This window comes from Dermacentor silvarum, chromosome 1 (genome assembly GCF_013339745.2).
Source record: "Dermacentor silvarum isolate Dsil-2018 chromosome 1, BIME_Dsil_1.4, whole genome shotgun sequence".
Lineage (NCBI taxonomy): Eukaryota > Metazoa > Arthropoda > Arachnida > Ixodida > Ixodidae > Dermacentor > Dermacentor silvarum.
In genome coordinates, this window is record NC_051154.1 from 369,142,247 (window position 1) to 369,162,911 (window position 20,665).

The 20,665-nt window shown below is 48.1% G+C and overlaps 1 protein-coding gene across 1 annotated transcript in view; it reads right to left on the reverse strand.

Annotated features, from left to right (window-relative positions):
* Positions 1-1,808: 1,808 nt before the first annotated feature.
* LOC119437453 (serine protease HTRA2, mitochondrial-like) overlaps positions 1,809-20,665 on the reverse strand; it is a 44,791-nt gene continuing 25,934 nt past the window's right edge. Inside the window, exons 6-7 of the mRNA XM_037704478.2 lie at positions 12,126-12,282; positions 1,809-2,000 (exon numbers count right to left, since the gene is read on the reverse strand). Coding sequence (XP_037560406.1) covers positions 1,847-2,000; positions 12,126-12,282 — 311 coding nt within the window. The 3' untranslated portion in view covers positions 1,809-1,846. The remainder of the gene's footprint in view (positions 2,001-12,125; positions 12,283-20,665) is intronic.

Below are 20,665 nucleotides of genomic sequence, written 5' to 3' on the forward strand. Positions count from 1 at the left end.
TTTTTAACTAATTATTTTACAGCACATCTGCAGCAATTTATAAATTGCAGCAGGTGAGTTTGCGTGACATATCCACTTGGAATGAATTATGAGGATGGCACGGGTTTCGAGATATGCGCGGTGAAATTTGTGGTAAAAATTCACTATTGCTTCGCTTACTTTAACAAACCGTTGTTTTATGCAGTGAGGCACAAAAATTACTGGGAAGCTCATCTATTTTGTTGCACACTTCGGGAATGAATATCTCGAAACTTGTGTCATCCTAAAAATTTGTTCCAAGTGGATATGTCTTGTGAACTTACCGGCTACAATTTTTCAATTGCAATATATGCCGTAAATTAATTTAAATGTTCATTAGTCATATACGCATTTCGATTTCTCATTCAGGAAATATCTGCCTCTGAGTAATCCAGCTCAAAGACTACAATTATGCTATTTGCCACAGGCAATTTTGTTAAAATTCTGTCATCCATATTAATAATACTAATAACAAAAAAGCACCTGGTATAATACTACAGCTGAAATACTGACCCTACAAAACTTAAACTTCAAAACAGTCATTTTTTCCCTGATTGATTTTGGTCTCCACGGCCTGCGTCTTCCTTTATAACTTAACAGTGCCATAGCAGTAAATATTTAAACCTTTTAACACAGCTCCACACACATCAATGGCTCCTTTTAAAACTTTCTTGCTCAAACCTTAATCATTTGTTTTAGACTGGACCAGTTATTTCCTAATAAGCGGCAGTTTATTTTTTGCTAATCATTTTACTATACCTAAGTACTCTTTTGTGTGGGGTACCTCAAGGCACTGTCTTGGGACTCAGTCTTTAATTTATGTTAACAATCTTCCCATTAATATGTGCATGGGTTATTTGGTGGTTTATTGTCCCATCTCTAATGAAGATGACTTCCAATTATACTTCAAAAGGATATTGACAAAATCACTGTCTGGTGTAACAAATCAATGAACTATGGATTTTCATGTTAAAATGGTCGTTTTTATTTATTATTTTTAGCACATTGTCCATTCTGTGACTTCCATTCCCCTTCGTCCTAGTCTACCCTCCGGAGCTCTCTGTTCCTTTCCTCTTTCCCCCAACTACACCCCACTTCTAACAGCAGTTAAAGGTTTCAGCAGTAATTTCCTTGCTTTCCGCTTTTTCTGTTCTATTTGAAATCAATAGCCAATTACTACTAACCAATGGCTAATGTTACTGAACACTAATAAAAGATTATTAGTTTCTTTACTTGCAGAAAGCATTTTCGTCTTCCGAAGTATGTTATCTGAAACAGAAAAATCTACTGTCGACACATGCAAGCACTTTTGCATAACGCCGTCACTAAATAATGAACCATCCCTCATTTCAGGTGGCTGCACCAGCATGCCTGGGGAACTTGAGGTATTAATATATAAAACATCACAGTGGACAATTTATTGCTCTAGAGTGAAACCATACTGAAAGTGAAAGTTCCAAATTACAGCCCCTTATTCTGCTTAGCCATAAAATGTTCATGGATAGCACTAGGCCAAGCATCAACCCTGCTGACACATTTAGTATGTGGCATTACCAAGTAGCTGCACAAGCCTGAACTTTTGCAGGAAGGTGCCTAAGTACAACTTCTTGTGCAGCAGGCAGCAAAACTTCAATAACCATTGTAGTTTTTCTGCTAACTGATGCATCACTGTAATGTAATACAGAACTTGCTGAATCAACAAGTGCCATACATAGTAAAATGGACAGTTTCTTTCATATTTGATGAAAACATTTCTTGCCGCGCCATATGGTTCCAGCGAGACTAGCAACAACATAAAATGGCCATTTTATTGCTGGTACTGTGCTACTCAAGGTTGAACTTTGAGCTTCTTTCGAGTGCCTCTGTGTATGACTTCAATATCAAGTGGCTTCCATACTTCAAGTGCCTTGTAAACGTCCTGGGAAGATTTGACTTCTGTGCCTCCAATCTTCACAATGATATCACCAGGCTGGAGACCGGCCCTGCAGGAAAGATAAATGGGTGTTCCTGATTATTATGAAGATCAATTTCAGCAAAGCACAGATTGCCTAGAAGGTTGAAAGATAACATAGCAACCCTAAGCTACTATGTATCTAAGGTCGTCTTTGTCTATTACCTGGCTTGACTGTTTCACCTGTGATAGCAAGAAATATGCAATGGAGCACACATGGAAGATTTGGTTCAAATGTACAAAAACTATCAGTCTTGCGGCAAAAGGCGCAGCATTGATTGTGATAGCAAATTATTTGACTTCTACATAAAGTAAGGTTAGTCGTTTTATGAGCTGCATAAATTGCTGTAAACATTTCCTTACTAACTAAATTAACAAGCACGTTGTCATACGTGCACAGCCAAGCATGAAAACGTCTAACTCTGACTACAGACACTCGCTGTCCGACCGCTGGTGTGATGAAGAGCAGCAGCAGTGGTGAGCGAATCCCTCTTCAAGGGGCCCTGAACCACTTTCTGTTGAAGTGGAGAAAAACATGAGGTGAAAATAGGCTATTTCAGAAATACTTTGCTGCAAAAAGTATTTCGAAGCGTTCAGCAGAAGCGGAGTTGTTGGCAATCAAACACAGCCTCTGCTCTGCTCCCCCTCCCTTCTTCAATGCCTTGCACTGCGAAGGCTACGGCAGAGTGGGGCAGGGCCACAATGCTCCGCTTTCAAAACGTCACCGTGGCGCGCAGTTCAAATTTCCAGTTTTGGTGTGTACGCCGCGCTAAACGTAAGCCAAAGGCGGTTGTCCTCAGAAAGCCGCAGTACGCTTAGCCAGTGGACTCGTGGTGGCACCCCGCAGTGGTCGCGGTGTAACCGACCGCAGCGACGAATAGCAGCCGCATATTCGAATGTGCTTTATTGTGCAATAAAGCACACAGAAGAGAGTGAGGATCATGGCTCTGTTGAAATGAGGGCGTTTGAGAGAAAGGTGACTTCGCGCTCCGCTTGCAAGCTCCATGCACCGCATACAACAGCAAAACTTGGCTGAGATGTTCACAGCAGTGTATGCTACCTGCAGACTATGTTACTTCACCAAGCCTGAGGGGTGGTTCAGGGCTCCTTTCAAGCTGCCTGCCGCTTCTATGCGAACAAGGCGCACGAGAACACAGTGCACACGCAGGCATCACCTATCTCGGGTCAATTAGCTTTTGAACCCACTACAGATTTCCTCTAAGACGTGCACGGCCGTGCTCAGCCACCACAGCTGGAGTAGAGAGATGTGCACGATGCTGGAATTTTAGGAAACCTAAAATTCCGGCATCGGGTTATCTTTGTGGTGGTTGGCAGCTGCGTTTGCTTCTACGGAATTGTGGCTCTGTAGTCCCACTGGGCCAGAAGGGTGCATGGTTGTCACTGGATGTTCTGGGGTGGGCACCACATAGTCTGTCGTAGGAGTAGGCACCAGCAAAGGTGTTCCCTGGTTGGGTTGTCTAACCGTCTGATCCGATGTACACAAGTCTACGCGATGTCAAACATCGGTACTTTCGCAGGAATGCGTGCTGTTTTGATGATTGTGTTCGACTAATATAAAGTGCAACTACATTTTTTCCTGCCATAGGTTGCTTTCATCCATCAGTGTTTCCACAACATATGTACAGTAGAACCCCACTGATACGTTTTTTAAGAGACAGCTGAAAAAAACATAACAGTGAAGAAGGGTGCAAATTTCCACAGCAATGTCAGAAACAGCTCTGAATGGCGAGCAGTACAGTTATTAGACGTCTCAGGGCTTGTACTGGGCCCGGGAACGGTGCGTGTATAATTATGGACATGTACAATGTTCAGTGACAATGGTCCCTTTGTAGTCTTGATAGGCTTCATCGCAAAACACGGCTCTTTTGCGGCGAAGCTGACTAACGAGAACTGGCGATTTTTCAATCCAAATAAGACCCTTGCTGGCCCCAAAATAAATGTAGCCCTGCGCTTGGCGGATTTGGCCCACTGTGCGAGCTTTCCAGCAGGTTTTAACCGATGCACACTTTTTTTGGGTGCTTCGGCCAACTGCTCTGTGCATGTTTTGTCCAGATACTTGTGTGGCAGCTGGCTTGCACAACTTTGGTAGCTTCTCGCAACGTATTGATGGCTTGTTGCAATGTACCAGTCGCATGTTGCAATGTGTGAGAGCCGCTATTTTGTGGCGATGCCTTTTCCAATGCTAATGCCTTTCAGGCGCTTTTTGCGTTCGTGAGTGGCCAGAGCGACGAATGCAAAATGCTCAAAAAGGCATCCCTGCAAAATTTAGTGTGACTGCCGCATTCAAATGCAACATAAGATGTGTCAACATTACAGTTTGGCGACATATCAAATGGGAATATAATACATGGGAGTCAAGGGAATTTAGGATGGAAGCTTGAAATGCAAAGCAGCCGCCGGGAAAATGCAACAGTGAGGAAAGCATCAACAGGGTTCCATTGTACAACTTATTATGCATGAGTAAGCCTTCTCTTCGTGTGGAGCTTGCACTCCTAAAAGAGCACGCAGTCAATTTCAGACTTATCATCAGCAGAAGCTTGACTAGTACAGTAAAAGCTCGATGATACGATCACGGCTAATACGAATTTTTCTGTGGTCCCGGCCGAGCCCCATTACTTTGCAACGTGCTAGAGAACGGTTGTTACGAATCAATTTTCAGCCTGCGTCGGTTGATACGAATAAACGCCGCCCCACCGGACGGCCGCGAAAGAGAACAGCGCGCAGTCACGCGCTTTCTCTCCTCTTTTGGTGCGGAGGCGCGGCACCGGACAGCGCGGACTCCGCGACTGGGCGCGAAGAGTTTGAAACGGTGGCGCTTCAAGAAATAAATGCTTTTTACGTACATGTGCCTGAGTGAGTTCACCTCTGACTCTTTAATTTAGCTACAGTCGAATCTCGTTAATTCGAACACGTTTACTTCGAACATGCTCTTACCGACAATGCTCTTAGCAGCGCGCCAAATAACGCGGCGGCACCTCTGACCGGCATTCCTCCGACACCGCCATAGAGCAAAAGCTCAGGAGAGACCCCTCAATGCCGCGCGCGAAGGAACGGGGAAAAAAAAAGAACCCGCGGTGGAAATTTCCCCCTCTCTCAAATTGCAAGGTCGCCGTTTCTGCATCGCGCCGGAACAAGCGTGTACGTGCCGACTAGAGTGTTCTAGACAACCGTATTCTAGCACACACTAGTGCCGACGTCTCAGCCACGCGGATAAAATGGCAGTGAACCCTTCTCCTCTATTTTCTAGTCACATGTTGACCTTGCACGCTGCGGCAGCAGCGCAGAGGGAAGCAGCGGCGGAGGCACAGTCGGGCCAACGAAATAACGGCAGAAAACGAAACTTCAGGGGGCGGCTAAAATAAGCTGGCGCCAGCACGACGGCGGGCGCGCACGGAGTCGAAGGTGAGAGAGCTACGAGGGAGTTGAGAGGGAGGGCGAGGGGAGCCACCAAAGCGGCGGAGTTGACGCGGCCATATCCGCTTCCCTGCCGCCCTCCTCCCTCACCTTCGACGGTCTCCGCGCGCACCCGTGTGCCGGCGCCGCCCGCTCGCTCCCTGAAGCTTCGTTTTCTGTCGTTATCGGGAAGCGACCGTTAGCCGGCGTGGGCAGTTTCGTGGCCCGCGCTTGCTATGCGCTTGCGCGCCGCGATATTTCACGACTCGCACCGTTCGCGCATCGTGCTATGGTGCACGAATACTTCAAAAATACGTCCTTTTAATTCGAACAAATTTTCGGGCCCCTTCGAGTTCGAATTATCGAGATTCGACAGTAGTTTTAATTGTGTTTCGATGATACGAATTTCGGCTAATACGACTATTTTTCGTGACCCCGTGAGATTTGTATCATCGAGCTTTTACTGTAGTCTAATCGCTGACTTTTTGAACAGCGCCTGTGCAAATAAATGCCCTTGTTCATTACTATACAATACTGTGCATTACTGTATAGTACTGTGCAAGTTCTGTACAAAGCACATGAAGGCTCCAGACCCAGTTCAAAGCGCACAACTAGACCAGCTGGCTTACATCTAAAAGCTGATTGAACACAATAATCAAGTAAACTCGAACCTTGTTATAACGAAGTTGAAGTAAACTCGAACCTCATTATAATGAAGTTGAAGGGGGAGCCACAATTACTTTGTTATATCCGTTACTTTGTTATATCCGTTATTGCCATTTACTGTGATATAAGCCAAATAAGGTGCACCAGGGACATCTCGGAGGCCACGGCCAGCTGTGCCTGCCTTCGGGGTGTGCCGCTGTACACCACTGTGAACCAGTTGAAAGCGGTTCACGAGAAGTTCGGAAACTGTGCAGCTCGATTTTTGCGGTGCAGGTACAGTGCAACACTTGAAACGAATGCCGAGGTGCAAAGGCGGTGCAGGCATTATGTTTTGTCTGACTAATGTGCACGGAGTGCATAAGTTTGAGTGGTTCTGAACTGATGATGATCGGCTTCTTTGGCGTAAATACACCCCGCTCTTGCGTAGACACAGCAGACACGCGTAAGCGGGGTTTCATTGGTGCTTGTGCCCGTGTCATCTGCTGCTTCACAGCTGTACATGTGTACCAAGTTGCCACCAACAGTAGAGAGTGCAGCAAAATTGTGCACCAGCCCTGCACCTTTTAAAATGAATGGTGTGGTTCAGAGGGCACCATTGCTGCTCCTCTCAAACAAATGACAAGGTGCAGCACCTCATGAATTGGTTCAGGTGGTGGAGGCAATTCAATGTACCCTAAAGTGAATGCAACAATGTTTCACACCGTTGCATGTAGCCACACAGCGTTGGCATAGCTCATGCACCTAGACGTGGCCTTCGATATTGTGCCGGGGAGATCTCGGAGGCCATGCCTGGCTGCAGTTGCGCCACCTTAAGAGTGGTCACTCCTGCTATGCGCAGGAGTGAGAAAGACCAGTACTGCTCGATGCCGTATTCGACGTGGAGATAAGTGGTAAACTTCATGGAAGGCAATGTACTCAGTGCGCAACGGTCGGGCATTTTTTGGTTTCGAAAATGAATCTAGTTTGCTATATCCACTGGCAGGGCAATTTGACTTTGTTAGAAGTAGCTTTTAAATATATGGATCACCCACCGTGGTGGATTAGCAGCTATGGTGTTGTGCTACTAAGCACAAGGTCGCAGGATCGAATCTCGGCCACGGCGAACGCATTTCGACAGGGGCAAAAACGCAAAACGCCTCTGCATTGGAGGCATGTTAAAGATCCCTTGGTGGTCAAAATTATTCCGGAGTCCCCCAAAACGGCGTGACTCATAATCAAATTGTGGTTTTGGCACCTAAAAACCCAGAATTACAGTGGAACCTCGCTGATACGATTCTGCGTAATACATTTTTCGGGATGAATTTTTTTTTCTTTTCCCGATAATACAATTTGCTTGGATAATACCTTGGATGATACGATTTTCGGATGATATGCTTTATTTTCCAGTTCCCGTGAAGATTGTATCAACGAGGTTCCACTGTATATGGTTCTCTATGGGGATTTCAAGTTGAATTTCATTTACTTCGTTATAAATGATTTAGTTATATTCTTGATATAAGCGCGAAGAAGACACGGACTTAAGCAGTATGACTTAGTTATATCCCGTTTTGTTATACAGTAACGAGGTTCGAGTGTATGAGCAGGCTTTGCTTGCTTCTAAGCCTGACAACCATTTCTTCGAGGGCCTAAAGAATGTAGTAAAAATGGAAAGAGTGCTTGCTGCAATGAGCAAAAACTAGGGGAGTGCAATTATTGAATGTTTTCTAATCGAATCAAATCATGAAAAAAAAAGCTTAATACCGAATCAAATACCGAATACTAGAAAATATCACAAAATATAATGCTTAGAAATTTTTGTGCAAGGAAAGAAGGTGGTGCACATGCTCAGGAGTCTCTTAGCATTGCATAACAAGAATGTAACAAGCTATCAAGATATACATTACAATCTACTCTTATTAAAGGGAACTCCAAATTAGTATGTCATGACTGATTACAGATGAGTTCTAGTATATGAAGGTCATGAAAATATTTTTAACAGGATATCTGATGAATAGAATCAAGTGCTTTTTTTCCTCTGAAGCTCAAGAATGAGTGACACTATGTTTTACTGAATACAGTAGAATCTCGCTGATACGTCCTTCAAAGAAACTGGAAAATAAAACGTATCATCCGAAATACATTGCTTCTATAAGACATTGGCTGGGAAAAGAGCAAAAAATGTATTATCCTGAGAAACATATTATACAGAATCGCATCAAAGAGATTCCACTGTACCAATGAAGTTCCCAGTCGAACAGTGGACCTGTGTTCTATGGTAATCTTTTATTGCAAAGAAAGCTCTGCTTGCCAGTTTTCTTTAAGAATACAGAAAAGCTTTCACACCAGATGAGAAGCATGGCACGCTGGTACGTGCAAACGCTGAGAATTGTTCTCTTGTTTGCTGCACACCCAGTGTCACATACACAATGACCCAAGGTTCATTGAAGAGTGACACGTACCCAGTGCATTTGTGGCACAGCCTGCTAAAGCATTGGGTTGCTCTCCATGAAGAACCCATGTGACGTGGGTTCGATTTCGCCAAGCTTCGGAGAAATTTAAAGGATTTCTCTTTTGTCACTGTAAAGGGGCACATACCCAGCGATCCAAATTGGCATCAAAGAGGTTGATTGAAGACCAGCACAGAAAAATTGGCACATACTGAGTGCTCCAAGTTGGCGTCAAAAAGTTTAATTGAAGAGCGGTAAATACCGAGTCCTGCATCGACAGTGACCCACATTTGTGGGGAAGAGGTTCATTGAAGAGCAGCACATATGTACACATTGCCATACACTCATTGACTCAAGTTGATCAGAAAGTTTGTTTCGAACCCTGTTCCCTCTGCACAGCAGCCCGATGCTCTAACAATTTGAGCATGGACTACACAGTGACCCAGGCTGGTGGGAAAACAGTTAAGTCATAGGTCCCCCCGGTTATACGTCCCCCAGTTTTGCGACGACCGGGTTTTACGACGGATTAGTGCAGTCCCAGCGCAGTGCCCATAGAAGCAATGCATTAAAATCCCCGGTTATCTGATGTGATTTTAAGCCTGCGCTGCATTATACGATGACCCAAGTTAAGCGCGGGATCAAACGGCGGACGAAAGAAAAGTGCCGCTGGCCTCTTTCCTTGCTCTGCCTCTCCTTCAGGAGGGGTCTTCGCATGCGGAGCGCTAGACCCCACTCGACTAGTTGGCTCCCACGCAGCTTTTTTTCCCTGCCTCATTTCATCGTTCGTTTCTCTTGCTGTGCTGAAATAGCGCCTTTTCTTCTCCACAATCACTTTCTCCCTCTCTTCTCGGTGGCGTCGCCCCCCCCCCCTCCCCCCCCTGGAGAAGCGTTTCTCTCCTTCCAGTTTCCCAGCAGCAGATCGCCAACAAGGCTGTGCCGAGGACTTAGGTTTTTTGAATGTGTTCTTCATCGTGATCGTAGCGACCAGCATTCAGTGGAGGTTTTGAGTTGTATTGAGCAACGTAATGCATGATGTCCTGAAAGTGGACAGTTCTGCTGCTCGGTGATAAGCTGAATATTATTGAGGAGGCGGAAAAGCGGCATGGAGTCACAAAAGCTAGCATTGCCTGGGATCTGAAGATACCTGAATCTTCACTTAAGACGATCCTGGCAAACAAAGCTGCGATAATATTGCAGAACGCAAACAAGTTCGGGCTCAAGCGGCAAGTGGCAAAAGAAGGTCAACATGAGAAGTTGAAAAAAGTACTCGTTAAGTGGCTGCATCAAGCACGGAGCTCTGCAATCAACATTCGGCGCCATTCTAAAAGAAAAAGCTGACCTTGTGGCATTGTGTCGGGGAATCGGTGACTTTCAGGCATCAAATTGAGGGGTGGCTGGATTGTTTTAAAAAACCAAACAGGATTGTGTATAGCCGCTCCTGTGGAGAAAGCACTTCCATGGACGTTTCGATGGTGAACAAGTGGATGCAGTCGCTGCCAGAGATTATTGCAGCATACAAGCCCTGCGACGTTTTGAACACTGATGAGAGAAGTATTTTTTACCACATGCTGCCCGAGCAATCCCTTGCGTTTAAGGGTGACAGCTGTCACGGTGGCAAGCGTAGTAAGGAGTGTGTGACGGTACTTTTCAGTGCTAACCAGCAAGGTTCCAAGAGGCTGCCCGTGCTCGTCCTTCGAAAGTTTGCAAAGCCACGGTGCTTTAAGAACTTCAAGATGCTGCCGTGCAGCTAGAACTTTAACAAAAAGGCGTGGATGACGTCCTTGCTCTTCAGCAATTTTTTGCAGCAGCTCGACAACAAAATTGGTGCTAAGGCGAGGAAAATATTGCTTTTTGTGGACAACACACCGTGCTACTCACCAGATAAGTCCAGCCTGAGGAACATAAAGGTGTTTTTTTTGCCTAACTGTACAAGCCAGCTGCAGCCGCTGGATGCCGGCATCATTAGGTGCGTGAAGCAGGGGTACCGGAAGCGGTTAGTGCAGCATCGGATGGTGGCTATGGAGCGCAACGAGTTGGAAAAGAAGGTCTCTGTACTCGACGTCATGCATTTCATTGCCAGTTTGTGGAACGCAGTGTTGCGAAGCACAATTGCTAACTCGTTCAAGTATTGCGGCTTCAAGCAAAAGACTGCCTTCTCTGCTGGGAACGCAACAACCTCGATGCCACTCGAGGCCAATGCAGGGTTCGCCGACGATTTCGAGGGTTTAAACCACACCACGACCTTCGCCGAGTACGTTGAGGCTGATAACAACGTTTCAATCTGCGGTGAGATGTCGCTGGATGACGCCATCGAGGAGGCATTGCCTAGTGCAGACACCGCTGTGACATCGAACGAGGAGTACGACGACGCCACAGATGTTGCCGTGCCTGTGCCTAACGACACATAGACGGCATCCGGAACTTAATCTGTTCATGCGACACCGCAGAGGACGTCCTTTTGGACATTGGCCAACTCGAGCAAAAGCTCTTGGTTCTCAGATCAAACAAGGTCCAAAAGAAACTTACCGACTTTTTTTTAAAGTTTGCACAGCTGGCGGGAATCGCGGCAGTGGATTGCCATAAAAGATCATTTTAATAAAGCATGATTGGTACCTGTACTGCAGCATTAATTCTTATAGCATTTACTTTTTTGGCGATTTGGTTTTCTAAGCCCTGCAGAGTATGTTAGTAGTTTACACTGAAGATTCTCGTAAATCTGTCGCGCGAAATAGTATTATTATAGGCAAAATTTCTGTTATTTGGATTTTACTATGCTTTTTTGCGGTCCCGAGAAAGTCGTATAATCGGGGTTCCACTGTACATACAAACATACATAGATAGTTAGCCCCCAGAAAGACCGTGAAGTACCCTAAGAATGCGAACACATTAAAATAGCAGCTGACTAGAAGGAAGAGTGCCACTGTCATTGTTAACTGCGTTTTGGACACATTTAGAACTTATGCGGTTTGATGCAGAGCATACCCTAGCTTGTGATGCCACGGTTATTGATGCCACGGATGTTACTAGGAGCACTCAGATCATTTACAACCCACATGGCAGGCTGCACTACGTGTCTTTTCATCCAGTGGCCATGGAACATTACTGGCTCAGGCAGTACAGATCAAATGCAGTTTTTTGAGAGGCACCTCTGTGATGCAGTAAACTTACAGGCTGGTGATGATGGTGATTATGATGATGATGATGACTTAGACTGCAGCTGAAACTAGAGGGCAGGATTCTCATGACATGCAGGTGCTGTCTGTGCTCCATTCCTCGCAACATCATTGGTGAAGGCTTATTTGTGGTTGAAGACCCTCGCATGAAAAGGTAAGAGCAACACATCTTGAAGTTGCACCTCAGTTTTGGCTTCAAGCTGTAAAGCCGTTGAGGGTGCTTGTTTCACGTATCATCATTTAGTAAGGCCACTGCAGCAAAAACAACAATGGGCATCACGAGGTGACAAATATGCTCCAGTAGAAAAGTAAGGTGTGGGGAAGAGGTACGTTTGTTCTCGCGTGCAGCCCTACATTATACACATATATGTGACAAGGTCATAAAGCAGATCATAACATGTTTAATCATGAAGCAACAGCTTAAATGATAGAGCGCTGCAGCAAGCAAGTGAGAATATCATCAGATTTTCTACGTACAGGTTTGCAGGCGAGCCCAGCATGACCCTCCAGACAAGGACTCCATTCGTGACATGCGGGAACATAGGGTCACGCTGCTGTAGTTCCAGGATGAGGCTAGGTGTCAGCGTCAGCATCGTGATGCCCAGGTACCATCGGTCGGCTGATGTCTCCTCCTCTGCATACCACCAACAATGATACACCATGACATCTGTGAACACAGCAGTGAAGTACATGCTGCTGACAAAACCGATCAGCACAGCTATTGGAGCTTAAAGGGAGCGGCAACCGCATTTTAAGGAACCAGTCTTTTATGGCGCAAAAAATCGCTCATCCTCCAAGCACGAAAAATTTTGTAAACAGAATTTTTCGATCTGAGCAATCTATAAAAAAAATAGGAGTGCCGATGCCAGCAACACTGAGAAGTAAGAGCAAAGCTTATAGCCCACCCCACTCATTGGGAAAGGACAATAATGAGAGGATTTCGCAGGAGTGAGTGCAACTTCATTTACTATTCACTTTTAACAGCAAAGATGTTTTAAGCCAGCCATAACTTGTGGTTCGTATCAAGAAACTGCCACGCCATAGCCATGGCAACCAGGAAAAAAAGGAGGAGACCTCCTCGCCAGCTCTCTTTCTTCTTGACCCCACCTTTCTTCTCTACGCAGCGTGCTGAGCCAGGAGAAAAAAAAAAACCTGGCTGACTGATATTGAGCGGCTAGCCTCCAACGCGTTCAGCGTCGACAAGCAACAGCGTTCTTGGCACTGTGCCAACCTTGGTTAGCCTGCCTGCGTTTGTGGCATGCCAGGAATGCTGTCGCTCGTAGGCGCCAACGCGTCCAGCACTAGTCACGTGAAATGTCGCGAAAGGGAAGGTGCCTCCGAAAATGATCGCTCGAGAATACCTTCCTACATGCGTAGTTAAGTTAAAGCAAGTTAAGACCTAGCTGACAAAATTAATACCTAGCAGTAGCAGCCAGTAAGACTTGAGGATCGACAGTTTTTCTGTGCCTAAGCTTTGCATGATCGAGTGCAAACTTGCCCATTTTTTTTACTTCTTCACCCCTTTCGAAAATAAAATGCTGCTGTAATAAATTGTTGCCTCCGCGGCTGCTGCAAATCCTAGTGCTAGCTAGCGGCAATGCGGTGCCTTCTTTTGTCCATGGATGCAAGTTCTCACCGTGCCACTATGGCCTCTGAGAACGGGCTACAGCACACGCCACTCAATCTTGGAGGCCATGGCGGCACTTTTCTACTCAAAACAATCGAAGATATAGCTGTGCATTGAAAGTTACAAACGAAGCTTATAATAGAAATGCATATAGCATTTCAATATCTAAATAAGTTTCAAATGACCCATTGAGCGAAATGCAGCTCCACTAACGTGAAACCTGGGGAGGTGCGAAGTTCATGCAGTGATGCACCGCTAATGGGCTCATACTGCCTTAAGCAATGGCTCATAACTCTGCAAACGTGGCCTCTCCATTATGACGACAGAAGAGAAGTGAAATTAAGTTTTACCAGAAAAATTCTTAATACAGTCAAATCTCGTTAATTCGAACACGCTTAATTCGACCTGCCGGTTTATTCGAACTGACGCTGTGGTCCCGTCAAGGTTATGTGTATTTCAATGGGCGAAAACGCTCGGTAATTGCGAAAACATTGGCGACGGTTAATTCTAACATACCGTGGACCGATAATGCTCTCAGCAGCATGCCAAATAATGAGGCGGCGCCTCCGACCGGCATTGCTCGGACAACGCCATAGAGTAAAAGCTTAGAAGAGACCCCTTAATGCAGCGGCGGTGGCCCAGTCTGGCCAAAGAAACTGCACACGCCGGCAAACGCTCGCTTCCCGATAACGGCAGAAAACAAAAACGAAACTTCAGGGAACAGGTTAAGCCGGCGCCGGGCCGGCTGAACCGGCACCCACGCCGGCAAACGCTCACTTCCCGATAACGGCAGAAAATGAAACTTCAGGAAGCCCGAAACTCGAAGGGGCCCCAAAATTTGTTTGAATTAAAAGAAGTTAGAATTGAAGGAAGAACATATTTTTGAAGTATTTGAGCACCATAGCACGATGCACGAACGGTGCGAGTCGTGAAATATCGTGGCGTGCAAGTGCATAGCGAGCGCAACCGCCCAAGCCGGCCAACGCTCGGTTCCCAATAACAGCAGAAAACGAAACTTCAGGGTGCCGGCGACGGGCAGGCGCGCGCGGAGACCGTAGAAGAAGGTGAGGGAGGAGAGCAGGGAAGCGGATTTAGCCTCGGCAACTCCACCGCTTCGGTGGCAGTGGTCTCGGTGGCTCCCCTCGCCCTCTCTCCCAACTCCCTCGTAGCTCCCTCACCTACGACTGTCTCAGTGCGCGCACCCGGTACACGGCGACGGGCGCGCACGGAGACAGTGGTAGGTGAGGGAGCTACGAGGGAGTTAGGAGAGAGGGCGAAGGGAGCCACCGAGGCACAGTGTACTAGAATGTTAATTCTAGTTCACTATAACCGAGGCCACCGGCGGCGGGCGCGCACAGAGACAGTAGTAGGTGAGGAAGCTACGAGGGATTTGATAGAGAGGGCGAGGGGAGCCACCGAAGCGGCGGAGTTGCCGAGGTGAAATCTGCTTCCCTGCCGCCCTCATCCCTCACTTTTGACGGTCTCCGCACGCGCCCGCCTGTCGCCGGCACCCTGAAGTTTCGTTTTCTGCCGTTATCGGGAACCGAGCATTGGCCAGCATGGGCGGTTGCGCTTGCTATGCGCTTGCGCACCGCGATATTTCACGACTTGCACCATTTGTGCATTGTGCTATGGTGCTCGAATACTTCAAAAATACGTCGTTCCTTTAATTCGAACAAATTTTCGGGCCCCTTGCAGTTCAAATTAACGAGATTCTACTGTAGTGGAACCCCGTTCATACCTTCCTCGCTGCTGCGTTTTCCTGGCTACTACGTCGCGTTTTCGCGATCCCGACCTAAATACTACATTGACTTCCATGTATTAGGTTCCCCTTCATACGTCGACAATCTGTAATTTTCCTGTATCTTACATTGCGTTTGAATATGGCGGTCAAGTAAATTTAGCGGTGCAGCCAGCTTGTACGTTGCAACAAGCGGCCGGCACATTGCCGATACGGCGCGGCCGCCACATCACATGGCCGTATCTTGAAAGCAATCTGCGACGTGTGCAAAGTGTGAGCCCGCGCGCATCTCATCTTCAAAACGATCTGCGATGTTGACCAAGTGCGCCTAATGCATGATAGCTTAGTATGCACTGTGCTTTCGACGTTTAGTTTGCATTGAAGCGAGAGACCGCTGCTGCTGCCGCGCTTAGACCCATGACGTTATCGGCGCGCGGGCGAGTGTCGTTTACGGTTAGTCACGCTTCGCCAGTTGCACTGTGCAAGCCGAGATGCCATGCCCGCTGTCATGAGTAAGACGCCGGCGGCGCCATAAAAGAAGACAAGGACGATGTGAGCGGAGCGTTCTGAACGGCGCGAGCGCGCGAGGCGCGTGACCCGAGGCGTGATCGAAGGAGAAACGGCGTTGTCTGAGCATTATCGACGTGGTTCCGGGCCAGGAAGGTCGCATCGCCAGCACCGCTCTGGCGACGGGAGACTTGGGGGTCTGGCCGAGTCCGTGACGTTGGCCGTCCACGGTGTGGCCGTCGACCTCGGCAAGTTCGGGCGAGGCTCCTGGACGAGCTGCAGCTTCTCACGGCAGGACCAGGCACCCCAGAGAGGCTCCCCCTTCTACGGCAGACCGGCACGTTCGATGGTCCCCGGAACGCCACGTCGGCTCTCAGGAAAGGAGCGAGACGGAAGCAGCGGCCGAGGACGTCGCTAGGCCTAACCCGTCACCTCTCCCGGCCACGTCAGCAGCAGCGACCGGGTTATCCAGGCTCCCGAGAAGAGCGAGTTGAAGGACCGACCGAAAGGCAGCAACGAATATACGACGGTCGACGCAGGCACCGCCATTAAGAAAGGTACAACGAGATCCCCGCCGGGAAAATACGCGCTTCGACGAACTTTCGTAAGAAAGACTTTCTTGTATCGTCACTACAGTAGGCCAGTGATGCCAGACTTTGGGGTAGGAAGGGCCTAGGACTAACGGAGGCGAAGTTAAGGATATTTATTGATTCATTAGGTTGTACATTTGTTGACATTTATTTATTCATTGTGTTTTAGTTCAGTGTGTAGCTTGATTTTCGGTTTGAGGCTTTTTGGTTTTGAGTTCGCGTGTAAATAAAATCTGTTTGCTGTGTCGCCATGCGTCTTCCCTCTCCATCTTTCATAACACCCGCACGCCTCCGAGATCAGTGACAACGAAACACATCACACCCGCTTTAACGCGTGCGCCGTCGGCTGCTATTTTCGGAGCATGCACAGACCCATCCTCAACCCACGCACTGCTTTTAATGGCTATCTGCGAACGTCGGCAAAGCCACCGTTACTAGGTGATCTAGTAATGTTGGGAGAAGCGGCGTGGGTGCATTTCTCTTCGCACGCGATGCATTGTGGGTTGACGGTGCCGTCACCTCCGACGCACGAATGGGTCAGGAGCCATTTCGGTGCCGGGCCCGTCGGAACTTGGAAGCCGATGGTAACTTTGGCTGCGCCGGTGCACCCTCGTTCTCGCCAACGTGGCGTAGCGTGCGCGCGCGAGTTACGTCGGACTATAAACAGCCCTTTACTCCAGCGTTGTCATCGAGCGAGATGGGTTCATGCTTACCTGTGCATGCGTGACACTGTAATTTAGCTAGTATGCCTATGCTTTAAGTTTACACGGCCGATAAAGCTACTATCCTTACTTCATGAAGCTGTTTACTATTTTGCTCTCACCAATCATTGCTTCGCTTTTCGGTCGAAACTGCATTGTTTTTTTCACGGTGCCTTGAAAAACGGAGTTCTACTATCTGTGTGTGTTTTCTTCTTGCCAAAATCGTCAACGATCGCCTTCTGGAAGGCGTAAAAGTGCGCTCACGTGATCTCACGAATGTTTTCGCACGCCGCTGAACGCCTCAGCACGTCGAGTGCAGGGAGCGTTTTGGCCGTCGTGGCTGTTGCCACAGTCGTGGTTGCTGCAGCGGTTCTCGTCTTTCTCTCTGGTCAAAGCATCAGCTAGGCTGCGATGTAGTCCGGCCCGCTCAACATGGGGACCAATGAGAGATTGCGCAGCCGCGTGACGTGGCCGGTTGCTTGGCGACTATGGATTCCGCCCAGATCCTGCTGTGCCGGCTTGTCTGTGCCGGTCGCGCCGCTGGCTCGGCCGCCGCCGCTGTTGCTCACACGTTCGTATGATCCGCAGTGGCGCGGCAACGCGTTCGTAACAGCCGATTTTTTTCGTATTGAGAGCAATGTATTTTGGCCAGGGAATGTTACGAATTCGTATCACACCAAAATTCGTACCAGCTGTGATCGTATCACAGGGGTTTTACCCCGGTGATACGATGATACCAGGGTAGACAGCTATACAATGTAAGGATAGTAGTTTTATCATCCATATAAATTTGTAAACATTCAAACTTGTAACTTCAAACATATAAACTTGTAAACTATATTAACAAGCATGGTGTCAGCGCCCAAAGGCAAACATGAACACATCACACTCAAATAGCACGGACACATGCTGTCAAACGCTGGCATGAGGAAGCGCCACTGCAGCAGCGAGCGAAGTGACTGTCATGCTGTTGTTTATCGCTTGCATGCAAACTGTGGGCTGAGAACACACAGACGCACAAAGCTACCAGCCGCGATGCACCTACACTGCCTAGACTCTGCCCCCAACACAGATCGCTTACAAGATACGATCCGTGCGCCGCCGCACAGTACGCAGTTGATGCTAGAGTACAACTACGTAGTACAACGCCGCTCACTATATCCCTCCCTCCGCCTCGCCGGTGCCTCGAGCGCAACGGAAGAAGGCGCGCTCCCTCCCTGCTTTTCTTGTGTGCGCAAGATTTAGATGCGGTCGTTGGCTCCCCTCACATGCATTCACTCGCACATAAAGCATACGGCACGCAGCGACGGCCATTATTGCCCTTGGACTTTACACGGAACATCTATGCGCCAAAACTAATTTTAGGGCCCCTACGCGTGATAGTCAACATCTTTAGATAGCAAATATGGATCTCAAAGGCCATACTTTTGCTGGCGGAAACCGAAAATACGCCATGGTTGTCACCCCCGGCACTTTGAGCGGTCAATGCCATCATCAAGCCACCAAGCCAAGCGACATGAAAAGTCAAAATGGCCACTCGGGCCAGCGCAGCGTGGCAGTTCGCAACGTTTGATGCGGGAATGGTCCCACAGCAGCGACGCAACAGCGGGATTACCAATGCATTGGGTTCAATGGGAGCTGTGCCGGGACTGGCCGAAAACGACATACAGTAAAACCTCGATAATTTGAACTCGGTTAATTCGAAATTTCGGTTGATTCGAAGAATTTGAGCGGTCCCGTCATTCTCAATGCAAATTCAACCGGATAATTTGAATGGCCCGCGCGGCTCTATTCGGATAATTCGAAGTTTCCGGCTAGTAGCAACGTGCGGCGGTTAGGTTAGGGCGCTCCGTACAGTCGCCAACCGATTTTCCGAGCTCGTGGGGACTAAAAAATAGTCCGGAAAACTCGTTCGGCCGAAAAAAAAAAGTTATTAGTGCGGCTTAAAAAATCTCTAATAATGCCCTGCCTCATACTATGCTTGGAGGGGATCGACTTGCTTGGATTTGCGCAGCAATGAAGTCGTCTCCGTGTACAGAGATCGCCAACGTCACCGCGTTGGCGATCTCCGCCAACGGAGTTCGCCATGGAGATCCAAGAAACGAGCTTCGCACCGCTTAGCTCTCGCGAAGGTACAGGAGGTAGCGCCGATCACTGAGACATGGGTCTCCGAGACACCTGCTCAGTGTACATGCCACGTTCAAAATAGCAACCGAAACTTGAGAGAAAAAAAACTCAGTAAATTAACACGCGTGGTGTCAGCGCGGCGCACGAGCGAGCGCGGCCGCCGCAGCGAGCGAAGGTTCGTGCGGTCTATCGCTTCAACGGAAACTGAGTGGCGAGAGCACAGCGCATACAAAAGGTCAGAGCCGTCTGGCAGTGGCGCACCGACGGGGGGGGGGATTCGGGGGTTGTAACCCCCCCCCCCCCTGAGGCCGACCTAACCCCCCCTTTTGTTTAACCCCTTTTCTTTCCTTGCGCATTTGAGTACTGCAACTAAGATGTAAGACGCGCAATCGTCTGCACACTCGCAAAAAGCGCATTTTTTTGACAATTTCCCGTGAAAAAATCGAAATTAGTGCTGTTTAGATGGTATTGGCAAACTGTCAACCCCCCCTGGCAGAGATCCTGGGTGCGCTACTGCCGTCTGGAGATCGCTTTCAAGATACAGTGCGTGCGAGAAACCGCTCCGGCGCTAAGTACGCAGTTGTTATTGGGTGCCTCAATGCCAACGCCGCGGCGCTGGCATTGAGGCACCCTAAGTTGTAATAAGAGTAGAAGTCGCCCCCCCCCCCCCCTCCCATACCTTTCGCACGAGGGAGGAAATTCGCGTTTACGCTCCGCCGTGCGTTCGCTTTCCATGAAAGCGCGCTGTCACTCGCACATACGGCGGGCGCACGGCGATGATTTTATTGCCCTTGGACTTTGTATGGATCCTCAGGGCGGCGACGCCAACGGCGAAAATCCGCTTGAAGTGTCCATATAATTGGTGTCGCAATAAAAAAACATCCCACAATAAATGGTTACAACGATAGTGCTGAGCGCATATACTAAGAAAAAAGAAAAAGTGCAGTACTCTGGAGCGTTTTGTCAGCCAAAGAAGAGCGGGCATGGCCTCCGAGACTGGAGGATTGCGCGAGCTCTCTATTGATAGCGCGCATTCCAATCTTGGAGGCTATACAGCGAGCCACTGGAATCCGAGCCAGTGCAAAATCCAACATGGCGGCCTCCAAGATTGGGTAGCGTGGCTCGGAAAGAGCGATTTACTCCGCAAAATCGAACTTTGGGGTCTCAATTCGTCCGAAAAATTTGGTGCGGAAATGCATGAACTCAATGGGAACCTTGATGGTGCATTTTTGAAGTCTGGAATATCCAGCAAGTCCAAATTTTTGGAGTCAAGCACCACCACGCCCGCTTTCGCGGCAGTTATAGATTTCGTGAACATCGTCCGCAACTTTGTTGAGTGCAGTGCGGGTGATATTTGTATGCTACGTTTTTTGAGCCAGCTGGAGAGCATGGCACTAGGGGCGGCGAACCAGCGCACCAAGTAATCCCGCATCGGTGATTACTTTGAGTAATTTTTCTCAGACATGGAAAATAAAGGTGATTTCTTTTTGCGGCAAGTTCTTGCTTGTTTTCTTTCTTATTATTCATTTCGGTTCATTCGAAAATCCGCTTAATTCGAAGAATTTTCGCGGTCCGGTGACCTTCGAATTATCGAGGTTTTACTGTAATAGCCGGGAAAACGCAGCACCTGGGAAGGTAACAGCGGGGTTCTACTGTACTATTAGACCGTCGGTTCTCAAAGTGGGTTCTGGGGAACCCACGGGTTCCGCAGGCCCCTGGTCGGG